Source organism: Salmo salar, chromosome ssa10, assembly GCF_905237065.1.
Source record: "Salmo salar chromosome ssa10, Ssal_v3.1, whole genome shotgun sequence".
NCBI lineage: Eukaryota > Metazoa > Chordata > Actinopteri > Salmoniformes > Salmonidae > Salmo > Salmo salar.
Genome location: NC_059451.1, coordinates 73,813,863 through 73,835,269, shown reverse-complemented (window position 1 = coordinate 73,835,269; position 21,407 = coordinate 73,813,863). Strand labels below are relative to the sequence as shown.

At 44.2% G+C, this 21,407-nt stretch overlaps 1 protein-coding gene across 1 annotated transcript; it reads left to right on the top strand.

Annotated features, from left to right (window-relative positions):
• Positions 1–424: 424 nt before the first annotated feature.
• LOC106561085 (apoptosis inhibitor 5) lies at positions 425–14,314 on the top strand. Its single transcript, XM_014124708.2, has 14 exons — positions 425–747; positions 1,567–1,728; positions 1,958–2,051; positions 2,724–2,789; positions 3,215–3,366; positions 3,796–4,002; positions 4,430–4,534; positions 4,648–4,737; positions 5,145–5,329; positions 7,214–7,307; positions 7,484–7,540; positions 7,640–7,719; positions 8,164–8,309; positions 13,714–14,314. The coding sequence occupies exons 1-14, from the start codon at positions 673–675 to the stop codon at positions 13,791–13,793; spliced, it is 1,593 nt and encodes a 530-aa protein (XP_013980183.1). The 5' UTR covers positions 425–672; the 3' UTR covers positions 13,794–14,314.
• The last annotated feature ends 7,093 nt before the right edge of the window (positions 14,315–21,407 follow it).

Below are 21,407 nucleotides of genomic sequence, written 5' to 3'. Positions count from 1 at the left end.
ATAGATGTGCATGAGTTGTATATTGAGTTGTATATCAGAGAGTATATTAGTTATTAAGGACAACAGTATATTAGTTATTGGGGCGGCAGGTAGCCTAGTGGTTAGAGCATTGGGCCGGTAACCGAAAGGTTGCTAGATCAAATCCCCGAGCTGACAAGGTAAGAAATCTGTCCCTAGGCGTCATTGTAAATAAGAATTTGTTCATAACTCACTTGCCTGGTTAAATAACTAAAATAAAAAGGAGCTGTGCCAATAAATAATTAAGTAAATGAACGGGCCAGTATCCCTACTTTATGTATAGGATATGTCTTTGCCTTCACTGCTATCAAATTGATTACTTCACTCGTAAAATGTAAACAACAGTATTTTAGGGAATATGATGAAGATTAACATTGCAGAACGTTGATGTTGTTTGAAGCGGGCCCATGCGCATGAACGTTCTTCCTGATGTTCATTTTGGAAGCAAAGGAACGGACAGCGGGGTTTCGTTCACAGCGAGCTAACTAGAAATTTCCTCTCCCCATCCCCTTTTCCAATACACAGTACTACCAGAACGTAGTGTTGTTCATGTTTGGAGAAAGTCTGTACTAAAAGTGACGAATTGAAAGTCATATTTGTGGAATATTGTTAGTGACGTTCTCATCTCGACAACAAGCAGTCCGACGCACGCTGATGGCGGTCACTATCGAGGAGCTGTATCGTAACTATGGGATCCTTGCCGATGCTAAGCCAGAGGACCTGAGCCAGGTGAGCATCAGCTGAATGGCTAGCTAATTGAAATATCTTCCAGAATAGGTACATTTTCATATCAGGTGTATCAGCAGTGGAAGCCGAATGTGAAAGTTATGGCCAACGTATTGGCTACATAGCCCGCATTGTCTGGACATGCTAACAAGCGCAAGCTTGCTAACTAGCTAAAAGGGGCCTAGCTAGCTAGGTAACGTTAGCTAACGTTAAACCTGCTTCATTTCAGTTAACGTTTCCTGGCGTTTTTAGTTTAGCTTGCCAGCGAGCTCGGTCATGGAACTACACTAGCTACAGTAGTTAGTTATGTGCGAACAACTTTAACGACGGTGATAGCTAACTAAGTAGTGTAGCTTGCCAGTATGAGTTAATGTTGATTCCCACGTACAGCTGCTGCCGAAAACGTACTTATGCCTCGACTCTGGCAACTTGTCATGTTGGTAAGATTTACAATGTAAAACTCAAAGGCTAACTGGCACAGGGGGCAGCTGAGGGGAGGACGGCTTATAATAATTGCCGGTGCGAATGGTATGTCCTCAAAACGAATAAAAACCATGTGTTTGATGTATTTGATACCATTCCGCTCCAGCCATTACCACGATCTCGTCCCTGTCAAGATGCCGCCAACTACTGCTGGCAACTAGCTAACTATTATGCCTATGGCTTCAAACATTGCATGCTTGTTTGGCAGAACTCTGTTTTCTAGTCCTCTACTTTACACTTTTGACCAAATCACTGGAAGCTTTTGAAGTTGATGTTGGAAAGTGATGTTATGTATTACAAACTTGTGAATGTATCAATAAGTTTCCATCTCTTCTCCAGCATAAATATGCCTATCAGGTGATTCTTGATGGGGTGAAGGGGGGTCCCAAGGAGAAGCGCTTGGCTGCACAGTTCATTCCCAAATTCTTCAGCAGTTTCCCAGAGCTGGCAGATGCGGCAATCAATGCTCAGCTTGACCTTTGTGAGGATGAAGATGTCTCGGTAAGGATTTTATCAGTTAGACTATCGTTTCCATTTGGAAAATACCATTGTGCACAATGGCGTTGACAAAATATAACAATGCATATAACAGTACACACTTGAAACATAAAAAAAAAGTTAGATTTGAGAAATCAATCAATGTAGAAGTGTACTTGTACAATGTCTGGTCAGAGTAGTCACACTCCTCTTTTCTTCACCTGTTAGTTTTTCTTCTTCCTTCCTCCTGTAGATTCGGAGGCAGGCCATCAAAGAGCTCCCCCGTTTCGCAGCCGGGGAGAACATCGTCAGGGTAGCAGATATCCTCACCCAGCTTCTCCAGACAGGTACAGTACTCTTGAGCTAACCCACCTAGACTACTACTTCTTGTACGTTTCCCGGGAAAGACGCTGTGTTCCGTATTCCTGCTTTTCTCAGGTTGCCGTTCAAATGACACATTCAGTTATCTAACAGTCTCACACCCGTAGGTGCAGGCCGATGGAATGGAGAAACCACAACTTCCTTGCTATTTCACTCTGCTTGTCATTTGAGGCCAAAATTGTTACAAGTGAAAATTTGGTTACGCCCGACTTGGCCAGCTCACAGAAAAATATCCTCCTATCCTCAGCAATATAACAGGACATGCTTCACGGTCTCTACCTCTCCACATTCCTCACACTTCCCATCTGGTTGTTTCCCCACTAGCAACAACACATTTCCCAATCCACAATGGCCCAACCTCAGCCTTCACAACAGAACCCCATCCCCCCTGTTACGCCCCAAATACCTACTGACCTCCCTCACAGACTTCTGGATAGAGAGAAACTGCCTCCTCCTCTCTCTCTCCCACTCACGTTGCCACTCCTGGGTCACCCCCCCCTTCTATGATACTCCTACATTCCATCCCCCTAATGGGACATTATGTATGCTATGGTGTAGTTTGTGTCAATAGAAGATATGTACTCTCCTTGACAGTGATGGACCAATTGTTATACTCTCTTCTTCGTTGGTGCTTACAGATGATTCGGCCGAATTCGGCCAAGTGAACACAGCGCTGGTCTCGATCTTCAAGATGGACGCAAAGGGTAAGCGTCTCTTTTTTTCTCTCGTGCATGAATTGGCTTTCAATTGTGAGAAGACGGACAGCTTCACGAGTGAACAGGCAGGATAATGTGGCTCATTTTCATGTATTCATTCAAGACTCTACGAAGAAAAAAGTAGTTAAAAAAAGTAGTTTCTCAGATGTTTTCATACCTGATGCTGGCTTTATTCCACGTGATCTGTTGTGTAGAACCTCGCATAACTCTTTAAGAGCGATTTGGCAGGCCTCACCCCTAAAATGAAGGGGGATAATGGGCATTGGATTAGAGTTAGAAGATGTAGTTTGGTTGAAGTGAGCATTACATGCTTCTATTCCCCCCTTTGGCTCAAGAGCCCCCTCCCAAGGCACAAGTTCTGTATAGCCTCTAAGTACTTTGTCTAGCCAACCTGTATCTCCGCTTTGCCTCAGCTACCCTGCGAGGCCTCTTCTCTCAGATCCTACAGGGGGAGGACATAGTGAGGGAGAGGGCCATCAAGTTCCTCTCCATCAAGCTGAAGACACTGCCCGAGGACACCATGACCAAGGAGGTGGAGGACTATGTGTTCACCGAGACAAAGAAGGTCTGTTCCATATCTCTCTCTGCTTTGGTACAACTATCAAAGTGAATCACCTAGAGTGACACACTCCATTCTGGGGGCTGGTTAGTAGAGCACTTTGTGAAAAGGCTGAAATAGGATGAAGTAGAATGTGTTTTTATTACTATTATTGGCAAACTGAATACAAAATCTCTGTAGGAAGGATCTGTAATCTAGTTGTGTGTTGGATGTATTTAGACTGGTCAGCCTAACATTGACTCCTTGATCATGTTCATTAGGGCACAACGTAGCAAATGTCTTGCAAGCGAGGATTACTTTCTTATTGGATGATTCCATGTAGTCCCTCCCCGTTTTAGTCGTTTTTGCTTTGTGCCCACTGAACTTCTCAGCCCTCTATCCCACGTTGACCTCTGACCCACATTGACCTCTGAACCCTTCCCCATCCAACCCCAGGTGCTGGAGGACGTGACAGGGGAGGAGTTTGTGCTGCTGATGCGCATCCTGATGGCGCTGAAGGGCCTGCAGACGGTGAACGGGCGGCAGCAGCTGGTGGAGCTGGTGGTGGAGCAGGCCTTCCTGGAGCAGGCGCTGAACCCCGCCGACCCCGACACTGTGGACCGCTTGCTGCAGTGCACGCGCCAGGCCCTGCCCCTCTTCTCGGTGAGTGATGCATACACACATTATAACACACACACAGGCCAAGTCATAATAATATACTTCACTTAGGGACTTACAGTGAGTGCATACAATTTGTGTGTGCCCCCTGTGGGACTTGAACCCACGACCTTGGCATTGGTAGCTCCACACTTTTACCAACTGAGGAAACTGCAGTCTCACATTCACAACACACGCACGGTATCACCAAACACACGTACTGTCAGTTGTTTGCAAATGGATAATTACTCTCGTAATGAGAACCCTGCCTTTCAGTGTTTGTGTCGTTACGTCCCATTGTTACTTCTTTCCTATTTCTGCATGTTTGTTGGTCAAGGTTCTGAACTGATTTGACCAACCACATCAAGTAGACACCCCCCCACCCCTTAGAACTTGTTTTCTTCTAAGACGTCAACTTTTTTTACCCTTCCAGAAAAATGTCCATTCTTCCCGCTTTGTGAGCTACTTCTGTGACCACGTCCTGCCCAACCTCAGCACCCTGACCAGTCCCGTGGCAGAGCTGGACATTCAGCAGGAGGTCAGTTACCGCCCTCCCCTGTACCAACCATACAGAGTTCAGGCAACCAGTTCTCCATGTTGGCTCCAACATGCCAGGATAATAGAATTGTCATTGACATGTGGTGTGTCCAGGTGCTAAAGCTGCTTGCTGAGATGAGTCCGTTCTGTGGGGACATGGAGAAGGTGGAGGCCAACCTCCTCATGCTGTTTGAGAAGCTGCTGGTAAGTAACAGCCTAGCTCAGCCTTCTAATGGACTTGTGTGCTTTCACCATACTGCGTACCCCTCTAGTACCTTCAGATGTGTCACTATCGAGGGATAGTGGTTAGGCGTTGACCAGGACACGTTCATTTGGTCTGTTTAGACTGCTAAAAGGGTAATGGCCAAAACGGACCGTGCCAACGACCGCTAACAGCAACGAGCGGCTGTCCTATCGCCTCTTACCACAGAACATTGGGTGTCATTTTCTTTTTTGTTTACTGAAGATCCTACATGTTGAATCGCCACCGTTCGTCAACACCCATGAGGTGCTCTGGTGTATCGGTCGATGTTCGCTGTGGTCCGTGTTGTCCTTGACTGGTCCTGGCTGGTAAAAGACGAACTGATCAACCCCTTCCTCCCTGTGTCTAGGAGTTCATGCCGCTTCCCCCAGAGGCGGAGGGTGAGAACGGCGAGAACACGATGAGCGAGGAGCCCAAGCTGCAGTTCAGCTACGTGGAGTGTCTTCTCTTCAGCTTCCACCAGCTGGGCAAGAAGCTGCCCGACTTCCTCATCGACAAGATCAATGCAGAGCGCCTCAAAGACTTCAAGATCAGGTAGAGGGAGGCTACAGATCATCAATGTTTATCGCGCTGGCTGTGTGGCTGAATCTGCAACATATTTACAGCCATTTCTGACGGAAAAGTTCTGTTACCGAAATCCCTCATTTGTTTAGGAAGAACATTCCCTATTCCCACAACCCTTGCTCTCTTTACGTGACGCATGTATGCATCGCATGCGCATGACCTATTCGCACGGGACTAGTATTACTCCTAGAGAGCGTTGGTTATGTAATTTACTCCAGAATGACCGTCGTTCCAGAAGGACGGTTTGGACGGGATTAGTTTTTTCCCAAACTACCCCCTGTAATTAATTATTTTTCTCCAATAAATTGACTGTTATGACTGAAGCCTGGAGGTTTTTTATTTTAGGCGTGGCGATAGTATATCAACATGTCTGTGTGGTAGGGTCACACTGATAACTCGAGCTTGGATCCCAAGTTTCTAGACCTTTCTTTCCTATAGTGTCTCCGTAATGTTTGAGTTGAGGAAGTGTGATCATAATCGTTAGGTTATTTTAGCGATCCGCAGTATGTCCTAAATCTCCCCCCCCATTTTAAGGCTATGGATGAGAGTTATCATTTCCAAACAGCATACGCTGCTTTGCAATCTTAACAGCAAGGGTTGCATTAAATAGGGTCAATTTAAAAAAATAAATTATCAATAATATCCCCGAGGCTGTTCTAACAAAAGTGTAAAGTCTTTATTACAGCAAGCAAATATGAAAAACAATTGTTTAGTTGACATGTTGCGCGAGGCTTGGTGCTCACGGAATCAGTAGACTATTAAACAAACAGGCAACAGAAGCAGGATCTGTCTTCTTTCTGTTGACATATTGATGATCTGTGAAGCCAGGCCCGTTTAACAGTTAGGCTATTGATTATAGACCTAGTTACGTTGGTTTCTTCTCTCCTCACTTGTCTTAGACAAGGCAAGGGCTGTTTTCTCACCACCTCATTCTGCTGCTTCCTCGGTGGCATTGGGCTCAACACCAATATGCTGGTTTAACTTTTCTGTTACGCATGTAGCAACATGGTCTAGGAAAAGGTGGCAATTCAACAGTGCACTGATGTGATTCAGAACCGCGGACAGCGACCGCTACCCAACGAGGGAGAAAGCGCATTTGTTAAATATCATTTTGATTAGTGTTGCACCATTGTTCTTATGTAATATAACTATATACAATTTTCAGTAGGACATGTCTTAGCCTCCACAGTGGATCTGTCCACTCAGACAGGCGCGAATCAGACGGGTGTCTTATACACCATGCGATTGAAATGTAGTTATAGATTCTGAAAATGTTTTCGCTACCGCTCGACTGAAGACATCTCGGTCGACCAACAGGCTGTCGACTAAATGGGGTCAGCCCTACTGAAAAGTGAGACTTTGTCCTTGTGTTTCTTGGCAATTTAACTTTTTGTTCACAAGCTGCTGTTTTTCAACATTCGCTAGATTCTGCTGCTTCAACTGATGGCGAATAGACACCCTAGCCTATTCGCATCCCAAATCTCAGCCCCGTTACCACGGTAACCTCCCGCCCTTCAAGGGGGAGCTGAACGGTTTCTCTATTTTGACTAAAACTCGGGTCACAAAAAATGAAATGAAATTGAGCAATATTCCACATTTACTTGTTACTAATACATTTCTTGTTTTAGAAACATTACAAACCATGATCATGTGTTTTTTTCTTTAATGTAATTATGGGGGTAAAATATTTTGGCTGGTAAGTTTTGTATTTAATCTACCTGCCACAGTGTCTGGTGGACCAAAAAGTACATTTTAGGCCCTGGTCTCCACTGTAGAGTCTGGATGCCACTGTTAGTCATCTTGTTTCTTTCTTCAGTCACTTTAACCCTACTTTGTCTTCTCTCCCGCCTTCAGATTACAGTACTTCGCCAGAGGGCTGCAGGTATACATTCGCCAGCTGCGAGTAGCCCTTCAAGGCAAGACGGGAGACGCACTGAAGACCGACGAGGTATGTATCGTCTCACCAGCTGTTTTGGCTCTCTGAACGAGAACGTGCCTCGTTTCCTCTTGACTGTATCTCACGAGCCGCAAAGAATTGCGCCGATTCAATCAGGTCTCAGTAAACCTTGTTAACCGTGCGTTCCTTCTGTTCTAGTGTAATAGTTGTGTTGTCGTACCTCTTAGAACAAGATCAAAGTGGTGGCTCTGAAGATCACTAACAACATCAACGTTCTGATCAAGGTGAGACGTTCATATTCGATGTGTTAAAACACTGGCTTCCGACCCTACGTAGCGAGCTGCGCCTCTTACATTCTCATTACTGTTCCCCTGTCTCCGCAGGATCTCTTCCACAACCCACCGTCGTACAAGAGCACGGTCACTCTGTCCTGGAGGCCTGTCCAGAAGGCCGAGGCTGGAGCGTAAGCCTCTCATGTTGTCACAGGTTACCTGGTGACCGAGAATATCTGGTTTCTGATGGAGTGTTATTAACCTTAAGCTCTAAAATCCAGAATGTTCAGACCTCAAAAGTAGTCGATGAGGTCACATCCCAGGCCATCTTATGTAAATCCATCTCTATGCCGCAATCTAAAAACAAAATGAAAGTGATGAGTACCATGTAGTGTCCAGATTTTGTGGATGGTGTGGGGAAACATCTGACAAAAGTTGATGTTTGAGTACAATGTCCCTTTTAATGTTAATTCATGGTTGAACTGACCTGCCCACGTCAATGTAAGGACACTAGCAACTTCTCAGTACAAGCACCTAGTCAGACAAGACTACAAACGCAACATTATTGTTAGCGTTATAACCCCCAGCTGACCTCTATGTAACCCTGTGACCTTTGCCCTCTGTGCCCATCACAGTCAGAAGCGCCCGTCCGGGGAGGAGATGGGCACAGGCAGTACCATGAAAAAGCTGCTGTCCCCCCCGCTTCCCCGAAGGAACGCACGACAGATATACAACCCCCCCAGCGGCAAGTACAGCGCCACCATTGGCAACTTCACCAACGGTGAGGGTGGCACTTGGGTAGCATGTTAAACAGTAGAACGTTGCACAGACATTGTATCTGGGTTTTCTCGTGTTCTCTCACGTTTTGTCTCACCTACCTTAGTCGACTGCCCTTGGTGTAACTTAAGCACTCTGGGTATGAGAGTCAATTACTGAACTGTAAACATGTTTGGTGCCTGCTGTTTCTATCCATTGTGTGTGTGTGGTGGATATTGTTCACTTCCACCTTGCATTGTGCCTAGGGTTGCAAAGGGAGGCTATATTACTGGAAACTTTCAAAGTTGACCAGTAAATGACTAGAATTTTGGTGACTTTCAAGTGTCTTGAGTTTACCAGAGGACATCCAGTGGCCTTTTGGGTACTTCCAATGATCAGATGTCTAATTATCTCTGGCCTTCTGCCTTATCACATGGAAAACATATCAAATAAGGTGATTTTAAGAATGACAATAGAATGGCGTAGCTGTAAAACATTCTATTTTACTAAAGTGTTGCAGAGTTAATTGAAAATAATGCCATTGTTGAGATGCTTTTTTCATTAATTAGGCAATGTTCTCTTGAACCATGTGATCTATCCACTAGAACCTCATAGACAATATGGATACACATATACAACAACAAAAATAATGCTATATATTGTGTTAGGTTCGAAATATCAGACTAAGAACTCGATGGACACTATGAAAGCTTAAACTAAGTTTATTCATCCCAAAGGGTTGAACAGCTGAACAAAGACAGACACATTTCCAATAGTGGTGGTATAAATATAACCCAAGTTGGGGTGGAATCTCCTCTCTAAACACTACATCTCTGTTGCTAGGCAGGAAATGAAGTGACGCGGGTAATAAACTGTTCCTTCTCCCTTAACGTGACCTGACCTCAAACCCCTTCATCACTAATCCACGGCTCTCTCCCCTTATCAATGCCTGCCACGTGTGATCTCTTTCCCTACATTCAGTACATTCTAAGCTTAATTGCACACACTATATACCTTCCTCCTACAGATAACCATTAACTTCTGGTGTAGACACTCTATACCAGTGGTTCCCAAACTTTTTATAGTCCCATTCCCCTTCAAACATTCAACCTCCAGCTGCCTACCCCCTCTAGTACCAGGGTCAGCGCACTCTCAAATGTTGTTTTTTGCCATCATTGTAAGCCTGCCACACACACACTATATGATACATTTATTAAACATAAGAGGGTGAGTTTTTGTCACAACCCGGCTTGTGGGAAGTGACAAAGAGCTCTTATAGGACCAGGGCACAAATAATAATAATCAATAATTTTGCTCTTTATTTAACCATCTTTACAACTTTATTTGTTCATCAAATTGTGAATAACTCACCCACCACAGGTTAATGAGAAAGGTGTGCTTTAAAGGATGCACATAACTCTGCAATGTTGTATTGGAGAGTCTTATCATTTTCCACACAGTCTATGCCTGTATTTAGTTTCCATGCTAGTGAAGGCCGAGAATCCACTCTCGCATAGGTACGTGGTTGCAAAGGGCATCAGTGTCTGAACAGCGCCATTTGCCAAGGCAGGATACTCTGAGCGCAGCCCAATCCAGAAATCTGGCAGTGGCTTCTGATTTAAATTACATTTTCACAGAACCGCTTGTTGCAATTTTGATGAGGCTCTGTTGTTCAGATATCGGTAAGTGGACTGGAGGCAGGGCATGAAAGGGATAAGGAATCCAGTTGTTTGTGTCATCCGTTTCAGGAAAGTACCTGTGTAATTGCGCACCCAACTCACTCATGTGCTTCGCTATATCACATTTGACATTGTCCGTAAGCTTGAGTTCATTTGCAAAGAAAACATCATACAATGATGGAAAGACCTGTGTGTTGTCCTTGTTAATGCAGACAGAGAAGAGCTCCAACTTCTTAATCATAGCCTCAATTTTGTCCCGCACATTGAATATAGTTGCGGAGAGTCCCTGTAATCCTAGATTCAGATCATTCAGGTGAGAAAAAACATCACCCAGATAGGCTAGTCGTGTGAGAAACTCGTCATCATGCAAGTGGTCAGACAAGTGAATATTATGGTCAGTAAAGAACTTTAAGCTCCTCTCTCAATTAAAAAAAAAAAGCGTGTCAATACTTTGCCCCTTGATAACCAGCGCCCTTCTGTATGTTGTAAAAGTGTTGCATGGTCACTGCCCATATCATTGCATAATGCAGAAAATACACAAGAGTTCAGGGGCCCTGCTTTAACAAAGTTAACCAATTTTCACTGGTGTCCAAAATGTCTTTCAAGCTGTCAGGCATTCCCTTGGCAGCAAGAGCCTCTCGGTGGATGCTGCAGTGTACCCAAGTAGTGTTGGGAGCAACTGCTTGCACGCGCGTTACCACTCCACTATGTCTCCCTGTCATGGCTTTTGCGCCATCACTACAGATACCAACACATCTTGACCACCAAAGTCCATTTGATGTCACAAAGCTGTCCAGTACTTAGAAAATATCCTTTGAAAATGTGATAAAAAATAATAATAAATGTAATCACATTTTTATTTGGCGTACCCCAGTTTGGGAATACCTGCTCTAGCGCATAGCACTCAATATTTCAATAGGATACCTGATAATTAATCCTACTCCAAGTTTTAGGAGTCAGAACCCAGAATCCATCAATGGATAAGTTATTCAAGTATAAATCACCCAAGTTACCGTTCTATTTGTTATTGGTTTAATAGTCTCTCTGCCAATAATGGCTAGTTTTCAGGTTACACATCCCTCCCATTAGGCCCCTCAAGCAGACAACTTCCAGACCGTGAGGGGATTGGATTATCTGGCCTGGATTACCTCGGTGGGAGGAGTTTGCACCACGTTAAAAGTGATTGCATTTCTTTTTGAACCAGGCGCCCCTTTCAAAGGCACCGGTAAAGCTGTCTCAACAAGTGACGTAGACTCGATTGAGCACGTGTGGTAATGAGTAGGATTCACACGCAAAAGTGATTGCCTTTGATCGACTACCTTCCCAATTAAAACTAGTTTGAAAATTCAAACATATTTTATGGAGAAGAGACGTACAGTACCATTCAAAAGTTTGGACACGCCTACTCATTCCAGGGTTTTTATTTATTTAACTTTTTTCTACATTGTAGAATAATAGTGAAGACAAACTATGAAATAACACCCATGGAATCATGTAGTAACTAAAAAAGTGTTAAACAAATCCAAATATATTTTATATTTGAGAGTCTTCTTAGTAGCCACCCTTTGCCTTGATGACAGCTTTGCACACTCTTGGCATTCTCTCAACCAGCTTCATGAGGTAGTCACCTGGAATGCATTTCGATTAACAGGTGTGCCTTGTTAAAAGTTATTTTGTGGAATGTCTTTCCTCCTTAATGTGTTTGAGCCAATCGGTTCTGATGGTATACAGAAGATAGCCCTATTTGGTAAAGGACCAAGTCCATATTATGGCAAGAACAGCTCAAAGAAGCAAAGAGAAATGACAGTCCATCATTACTTTAAGACATGAAGGTCAGTCAATCCGGAACATTTCAAGAACTTTGAATGTGCAGTCGCAAAAACCTTCAAGCGCTATGATGAAACTGGCTCTCATGAGGACCGCCACAGCAAAGGAAGACCCAGAGTTACCTCTGCTGCAGAGGATAAGTTCATTAGAGTTACCAGACTCAGAAGTTGCAGTCCAAATAAATGCTTCAGAGTTCAAGTAAGACACATCTCAATATCAACTGTTCAGATGAGACTGTGAATCAGGCCTTCGTGGTTGAATTGCTGCATAGAAACCACTACTGAAGGACACCAAAAAGAAGGAAATACTTGCTCGGGCCAAGAAACACGAGCAATGGACATTAGACCGGTGGAAATCTCTCCTTTTGGTTTGAGTCCAATTTTGAGATATTTGGTTCCAACCGATGTGTCTTTGAGACGCAGAGTAAGTGAAGCATGTTCCCTTTTAAGCATGGAGGAGGTGGTGTGGGGGTGCTTTGCAGGTGACACTGTGTGATTTATTAAGAATTCAAGTTACACTTAACCAGCATGGTTACCACAGCATTCTGCAGCAATACGCCATCCCATCTGGTTTGCACTTAGTGGGACTATCATTGTTTTTCAACAGGACAATGACCCAACACACATCCAAGCTGTGTGATGGCAATTTTACCAAGAAGGAGAGTGATGGAGTGCTGCATCAAATGACCTGGCCTCCATAATCACCCTACCTCAACCCAATTGAGATGGTTTGGGATGAGTTGTACCGCAGAGTGAAGGAAAAGCAGCCAACAAGTGCTTAGCATATGTGGGAACTCCTTCAAGACTGTTGGAAAAGCATTGCAGGTGAAGTTGGTTGGGAGAATGCCAAGAGTGTTCAAATCTGAAATATAGAATATATTTTAATTTTACACTTTTTTTTGGTTACTTTTGATTACCTTTTTCCAATTTGTGTTATTTAATAGTTGTGATGTCTTCACTATTCTACAATGTAGGAAATTGTAAAAATAAAAACCCTTGAATGAGTATGTGTCCAAACTTATGACTGCTACTGTATGTTTATGGACAATCCACCATGCTGCCTTGTTGACAATATGACAGAGCGGCGCAGATTCCAGTTCGATTTTAGAAGGGCGCTCCTCCCTCATGCTGCGTTTAGACTAGGGACGCAAAAACCGTTATACCAGTCGGCATAGTGGAAGAAGAAAGTTGATGACGGCAAAGCAAGCCAGCGTGACGTTAAGTGTTGCTATGGTGATTTCAGTAAACAAAACCGTGCAAATCAACATCCGGTTGAAAACAATGCTAATGCAGACTTCAAAAGTTGAAATATTTGAAATCTGGCGGGCGAGTCCCGTCTACCTTGGCAGCTGATGGCATTCACCGCCAGCCTCAACGGCATTTACTGTCGTGCTCTCATTGAAAACAATGATATCTGGTTTGCCGTCTATCTCGTACCATGTAATTGCAGCGTCACCACTTTTGCCCGTTCACGTCACGGCCTATAGACGGTGCACCGCAGGTTAATTGAACTCCATCAGTCCTAGCAAAATTCTAGCTTGAGAAATAGTTTTGTTTTAAAAGCTATTTTTCTTTCATTTTGACCAGTTGAATGGAGAACTATTACAGCAAGTTATTTCATTGTTGCCCAGAAATGATTTGTGATTGAGATAAATGCATGGCGCTGGGCCTTTTTAGCTTTAATACATGAGTCTGGGCAGTAGTTTTTTTCCCCTGACCATGTAACCCAATTTATTTATAAATTTTTATAGGCTGTTTGAGATATACCACATTTCCATCGTGTTTTCTCCCCTCAAACATGCTTAGTTACTCAAACTAGGGCCCAGTCTTTCCTGGCCAGGTCAAGCAGTGTGGAAAAACTCCTGGCCCTAATAATGAGTCCTCATACTGACCTTCTGTCTGTTGGTCTGTGTTGTGATTCCAGAGCAGCGCGGAGGCTTCAGGGGAGGCCGGGGACGAGGCTTCGGAGGCAGGGGAGGCAGGAGCCGAGGCCGAATCTACTGAGTCCACCATCTCACCCACACACACTGAACTGCAGCACATCAGAATCCCTGCCGTAATTGAGGTGGTCTCCACGACCACTGCTCCTCAACCTGTGTCCACTTGTTTTTTTTTTTTTCTCTGGCTCCAAGCGCCTGTGGTAAAGGAAGTTGTTTCCTGTTTTTTTCCCTTCAAAGTAAATTCACTTCAAGAAGACCGGGCTACAGACTTTTCTACCTGGCGTTTCTACCCCGACACTGTTCCCCGGCGAAGCGGTTGTTCAAGTAGATCAGCGTGTTTTTTTTTATTGTGAGTGTATTTTTGTGGAACCAGAGACTGCCAAGTTGTACCTGATTTGATATTTTAGTCAGATGTCGGAAAATCTTTCTTTGTTTTACAAAATGGTGACGAATGCATTCTTTCTACCTTTTTTTTTTGTAATTGAATCCTTACATTTGGATTGGCCTACTCTCTTCCCTACTTTGTATTGATCGATAATGAAGTTTTCATCAGAATTTTATCATAAACTTGTATTGAAGTCTCAACACCTTGACCCTTTTGTTTGTGTAACACCTTGTTAAAATAAGACTGTTACATTGGTTTTCGATGTATTCTGAATTTGTTTTTAGTAAAACTAGATTATTTCCCCCACAAAATAGGTTGTGTGATGCCCAATAGTACAGATTGTTATTAATTGCACGTAGGTTGTCATTCAAACCAGACGTGGCCTATTGAGGACATGGGGGGGCCATACTTGCCCCCATGAACATAAGCAACCATTTTAAAGTTTCTTCGGCTCAATGCGTTTCAGCCAATTAAAATCGCAGATTTACTTGGACTTCCAATAATTGTCCATACCTCAGTCAAACTGCACGTTCACTATCACGTGTATTTGACTGACTGGTCAAATTGCTCTCTGTAAAGTTCCTAGTAAATGTAATTGTCACAGATTGTGGCAAGGGTTCGAATAGCACGTTTTTCCCTCCCCTTTGAAATGTGGATTTGTGTATATTGTGTTAAGTTTGTGGAAAAAGGTACGTAGCCTACAGATGAGAGAAGTTTAAGAATACATTTAATAAGGAGCTACCTCTTTCAGCCTTGGCACACAAACACACTGCTATTGCCTAATAATCATATTGCATAGGCTATATTACATGGACGTGTACACCTAAATGTAGGACTACAATATGCAATTTTACAATCACATGCTTGGTCACGTGTGTTATGTCTCGAGGATGAGCGTTACAAAGTGCATGGTAGTATTATAAGTTGCACTCCCATCATCCTACAGATGGCAGTATTGTAGTTATTTTTGAAAGAGTTTTATCGCAAATCGAATCGACAGTCTGAATGGTGGAAGACACTTGGCTGTATTCGTATCGGATGGTGAATTACTTCGTTGACAAAGTCATCTAACTCTGATCCTTTTCTGTAGGTTACTATAGGAACTCTAATCAACAATATAGCCATTCATTCACATCAGATAGTGTCCTCATTATGTTATAACCTGCTAATGCATATGGGACTTTTGTATGGTACACCTCAATGGACCCCCTTAATTTCATATGTTGCCTCGGCTTCCAGGCCGGGGAGGCGAAAGCATGGTGGAGACTACCCATAGGGTGATTCAAGTCAACCGCTTACATTTTTATTTAACTAGGCAAGTAAAGAACAAATTCTTATTTACAATGACGGCCTAGCGACAGTGCCTTGTTCACGGGCAGAGCGACAGATTTTTTGTAAGATTTTTTTTTACCTTGTCAGTTCGGGGATTCGATCTAGCAACCTTGCAGTTACTGACCCAACACTCTAACCACTAGGCTACCTGCCACCCCCCTGCCTTAGCAGTGTGCGCCACCTAGAATGATAATGGTAGCCCACATTACTGCTATTTGACTAATCCATAAGGTTCTGGGTTAAAAAATGTTTTGTAATGTTGTACGATTATCTTGCATGTTAAGACCTCATTCATATTTTTTCCATAAAACCACATGGATGTGAGTGAAACGGACACAAAATTGTGGGATTTTGTCATATATGCGAAAAACTTAAATGTCTAACGTTTGTAGTAGCTAGTAGCCAAGGCAGGTGTCTCATGACATGCGGCACTTTGGGGTGGACACCCACCTGTCTCAATGAGAGAAGACTTGAAAAAGACAAGATGGCGGTGTACACATTGAGCAAGAAAGGTATTTATTTTAATAAAGGAGCATTTTCTAAATTGAAATGGACCTTCTGCAACTGGACACAGGCATTTTATGAGACTATATTTTTCCACGAATCGAGGACGACAGTATCGCTAAGGTTAGTCTAAGATTCTGTGTTACACCAAACAGTACCTAACCTGGAACGCCCAGTAATGGATACCAAAAATCAATGGTTAAATCCCATCTGGTGTAACAATCTGTAGCTAACCTCCAAGTTCCTGGTATTTGCACCATTTTGGGAAAACATGGTGTTTGGTATGTACTGTTGTAAAATGTAGCAAAACATTTTTTTTCAACCAACTGAACAAACCCCTTATTTTCTTTTCTTCTGATGAGCTTCACTTGCTAGGATTCGTTTAGTGAATGAGTGAACCAAATGACTTTGCTGGCAAATGAGGATGAGGGTATCATGACCACTGTTTGCTGTAGATCTGAGAAGATTGAACAGATATTACTTGTTTTTAATTTTTTTTACTTTGACCCCTATTTTGCCCCAATTTTGTGATATATCCAATTGGTAGTTAGTCTTGTCCCATCACTGCAGCTCCGCTACGGACTCGGGAGAGGGGAAGGTCTAGAGCCATGCGTCCTCTGAAACACGACCCTGCCAAGCCACACTGCTCGCTTAACCCAGGAAGCCAGTCGCACCAATGTGTCGGAGGAAACACTGTCCAGCTGGCGGCCGAAGTCAGCTTGCAGGCGCCCAGTCTGCTACAAGGCGTTGTTAGAGCTCGATGAGACAAGAAATCCCGGCCGGCCAAACCCTTCCCTAACCCGGACGACACTGGGCCAATTGTGCGACGCCTCATGGGTTTCCTGTTCACAGCTGGCTGTGACACAGCCTGGGACCAAACCCGTGTCTGTAGTGATGCCTCAAGCACTGCGATTCAGTGCCTTAGACCGCTGCGCCACTCCGGAGCGAATAGACATTAACATTATGGTGATTCTTCATCCTGCCTTCGAATTCGCTGTGTGGAAATATTGCTTCCACCTAACCAATCCTCTCAGGTCTACAGCAAACAGTGGAATTCAGCAGTTATGAGGTGAAATTGTCCCTTACATCATCATAGCACCATGGCGAGGAATGGGTATACGTATAGTTTATATACAGAGATTAATAGTATTGTTCAGTTACATTCATTTAATTTCCTAGCTAAAATGCACTACATGACCAAAAATATGTGAACACCTGCTCGTCGAATATCTCCTTTTAAAATCATGTGCATTAATATGGAGTTGGTCCCCCCTTTGCTGCTACAATAGCCTCCACTCTTCTGGGATGCTTTCCACTAGATGTTGGAACAATGAGGCGGGGACTTGCTTCCATTCAGCCACAAGAGCATTAGTGAGGTTGGGCTCGCAGTCGGCTTTCCAATTCATCCCAAAGATGATTGATGGAGTTGAGGTCAGGGCTCTGTGCAGGCCAGTCAAGTTCTTCCACTCCGATAAACCATTTCTGTACCCAGACGCTTTGTCATGCTGAAACAAGAAAGGGCCTTCCCCAAACTGTTGCCACAAAGTTGGAAGGGCAGAATCATCTAGAATGTAATTGTATGCTGTAGCATTAAGATTTTCCTTCACTGGAACTAAGGGGTCTAGCCCGAACCATGAAAAACAGCCCCAGGCTGTTATTCCTCCTCCACCAAACTTTACAGTTGGCACTATGCATTCAGGCAGGTAGCGTTCTCCTGGCATCCGTCAAACCCAGATTTGTCCATCGGACTCCCAGATGGTGAAGCGTGATTTATCACTCTAGAAAACGCGTTTCCACTGCTCCAGTCCAATGACGGTAAGCTTTACACCACTACAGCCGTGCGCTTGACATTGCGCATGGCAATCTTAGGCTCGTGTGTGACTGCTCGGCCAAGGAAACCAATTTCATGAAGCTCCCGACTAACAGTTATTGTGCTGACGTTGCTTCCAGAGACTGTTTGGAACTGTTGCAACCGAGGACAAACGATTTTTACACGCTTCAGCACTCGGTGGTCCCGTTCTGTGAGCTTGTGTGGCCTGCCACTTCGCGGCTGAGCTGTTGTTGCTCCTAGACGTTTCCACTTCACAATAACAACACTTACAGTTGACCGGGGCAGCTTTAGCAGGGCAGAAATTTGACGAACTGACTTGTTGCAAAGGTGGTATCCTATGCTGGTACCATATTGAAAGTCCCTGAGCTCTTAAGTAATTTCGAGAATTTCAATAAGCATTTCTCTACGGCTAGACATGCTTTCCTCCTGGCTACCCCAACCCTGGCCAACAGCTCCGCACCCCCCGCAGCTACTTGTCCAAGCCTCCCCAGCTTCTCCTTCACCCAAATCCAGATAGCAGATGTTCTGAAAGAACTGCAAAACCTGGACCCGTACAAATCAGCTGGGCTAGACAATCTGGACCCTCTCTTTCTAAAATTATCCGCCTCCATTTTGCAATCCCTATTACTAGTCTGTGGTGATCGATGGTATCAAAAACATTCTTTTGGAGAGATTGGAAACCCAAATTGGTCTACACGGACAAGTTCTGGCCTGGTTTAGATCTTATCTGTCGGAAAGATATGTTTGTCTCTGTGGATGGTTTGTTCTCTGACAAATCAACTTTACATTTCGGTGTTCCTCAAGGCTCTATTTTTAGGACCACTATAGTTTTCACTGTATATTTTACCTGTTGGTAAAGCCAAGACCTCAGCCAAGACCTCAGAAAAAAAATTGTAGACCTCCACATGTCTGGTTCACCCTTGGGAGCAATTTCCAAATGCCTGAAGGTACCACGTTCATCTGTACAAACAATAGTACGCAAGTATAAACTCCATGGGACCACACAGCCATCATACCGCTTAGGAAGGAGACGCGTTCTGTCTCCTAGAGATGAACGTACTTTGGTTCCAAAAAGTGCAAATCAATCCCAGAACAACAGCAAAGGACCTTGTGAAGATGCTGGAGGAAACGGGTACAAAAGTATCTATATCCACAGTAAAACGAGTCCTATATCAACGTAGCCCGAAAGGCCGCTCAGCAAGCAAGAAGCCACTGCTCCAAAACCGCCATCAAAAAAGCCAGACTACAGTTTGCAACTGCACATGGGGACAAAGATTGTACTTTTTGGAGAAATATCCTCTGGTCTGATGAAACAAAAATAGAACTGTTTGGCCGTAATGACCATCGTTATGTTTGGAGGAAAAAGGGGGAGGCTTGCAAGCCAAAGAACACCATCCCAACTGTGAAGCACGGGGGATGGCAGCATCATGTTGTGGGGGTGCTTTGCTGCAGGAGGGACTGGTGCACTTCACAAAATAGATGGCATCATGAGGGTGGAAAATGATGTGGATATATTGAACCAACATCTCAAGACATCAGCCAGGAAGTTAAAGCTTAGTCGCAAATGGGTCTTCCAAATGGACAATGACCCCAAGCATACTTCCAAAGTTGTGGCAAAATGGCTTAAGGACAACAAAGTGAAGGTATTGGAGTGGCCATCACAAAGCCCTGACCTCAATCCTATAGAAAATTTGTGGGCAGAACTGAAAAAGTGTGTGCGAGCAAGGAGGCCTAAAAACCTGACTCAGTTACACCAGTTCTGTCAGGAGGAATGGGCCAAAATTCACCCAATTTATTGTGGGAAGCTTGTGGAAGGCTACCTGAAACGTTTGACCAAAGTTAAACAATTTAAAGGCAATGCTACCAAATACTAATTGAGTGTATGTACATTTCTGACCCACTGGGAATGTGGTGAAAGAAATCAAAGTTGAAATAAATCATTCCCTCTACTATTATTCTGACATTTCACATTCTTAAAATAAAGTGGTGATCCTAACTGACCTAAGACAGGGCATTTTTACTAGGATTAAATGTCAGGAATTGTGAAAAACTGAGTTTAAATGTAATTGGCTAAGGTGTATGTGAACTTCCGACTTCAACTGTACCTACACGTACGCTACGGTCTCAAGACGCAGGCCTCCATACTGTCCCTATAATTTCTAAGCAAACAGCTGGAGGCAGGGCTTCCTCCTATAGAGCTCAATTTTTATGGAATGGTCTGCCTATCCATGTGAGAGACGTAGACTTGGTCTCGACCTTTAGGTCTTTGTTGAAGACTCATCTCTTCAGTAGGTCCTATGATTGAGTGTAGTCTGGCCCAGGAGTGTGACGGTGAACAGAAAAGCACTGGAGCGACAAACTACCCTTGCTGTCTCTGCCTGGTCGGTTCCCCTCTCTCCACTGAGATTCTCTGCCTCTAACCCTATTACAGGGGCTGAGTCACTGGCTTACTGGAGCTCTTCCATGCCGTCACTAGGAGGGGTGTGTCACTTGAGTGGGTTTAGTCACTGACGTGATCTTCCTGTCCGGAATGTCACCCCCGCTTGGGTTGTGCTGTGGCGGAGATCTTTGTGGGCTATACTCGGCCTTGTCTCAGGATGGTAAGTTGGTGGTTGAAGATTTCCCTCACTGGTGTGGGGGCTGTGCTTTGGCAAAGTGGGAGGGGTTATATCCTGCCTGTTAGGCCCTGTCTGGGGGTATCGTCAGACTGGGCCACAGTGTCTCCCGACCCTTCCTGTCTCAGCCTCCAGTATTTATGCTGCAGTAGTTTATGTGTCGGGTGGCTGTTATATCTGGAGTATTTCTCCTGTCTTATCTGGTGTCCTGTGTTAATTTAAGTATGCACTCTCTAATTCTCTCTCTCTTTCTCTCTTTTCTCTCTTTCTTTCTCTTTCTCTCTTTCTTTCTCTCTCTCGGAGGACCTGAGTCCTAGGACCATGCCTCAGCACTACCTGGCCTGATGACTTCTTGCTGTCCCCAGTCCACCTGGCTGTGCTGCTGTTCCTGTTTCAACTGTTCTGCCTGCGCCTATGGAACCCTGACCTGTTCACCGGATGTGCTACCTGTCCCAGACCTGCTGTTTTCAACTCTCGCTGTTTTCAAGTCTCTAGAGTCAGCAGGAGCGGTAGAGATACTCTGAATGATCAGCTATGAAAAGCCTACAGACATTTACTCCTGAGGTGCTGACCTGTTGCACCCTGGACAACCACTGTGATTATTATTATTTGACCCTGCTGGTCATCTATGAACATTTGAACATCTTGGCCATGTTCTGTTATGATCTCCACCTGGCACAGCCAGAAGAGGACTGGCCACCCCTCATAGCCTGGTTCCTCTCTATGTTTCTTCCTAGGTTCTGGCCTTTCTAGGGAGTTTTTCTTAGCCACCGTGATTCTACACCTGTATTGCTTGCTGTTTGGGGTTTTAGGCTGGGTTTCTGTACAGCACTTTGTGACATCAGCTGATATAAGAAGGGCTTTATAAATACATTTAATTGATTCAACCTCTCTTTCGTGTCGTCCGAGATTACTAAGGATTGGAAAGCTGCCGTGGTCATCCCCCTCTTTGAAGGGGGTGACACTCTAGACCCAAACTGTTACAGACCTACATCCATCCTGCCCTGCCTC

Excerpts from the sequence above, each read along its gene's own strand:
- LOC106561085 (XM_014124708.2), top strand. The coding sequence starts at position 673 with ATGGCGGTCACTATCGAGGAGCTGTATCGTAACTATGGGATCCTTGCC. Across the intron at positions 4,003-4,429 it reads AGGCCCTGCCCCTCTTCTCG|AAAAATGTCCATTCTTCCCG; the intron begins GTGAGTGATGCA and ends TTACCCTTCCAG. Across the intron at positions 8,310-13,713 it reads CATTGGCAACTTCACCAACG|AGCAGCGCGGAGGCTTCAGG; the intron begins GTGAGGGTGGCA and ends TTGTGATTCCAG.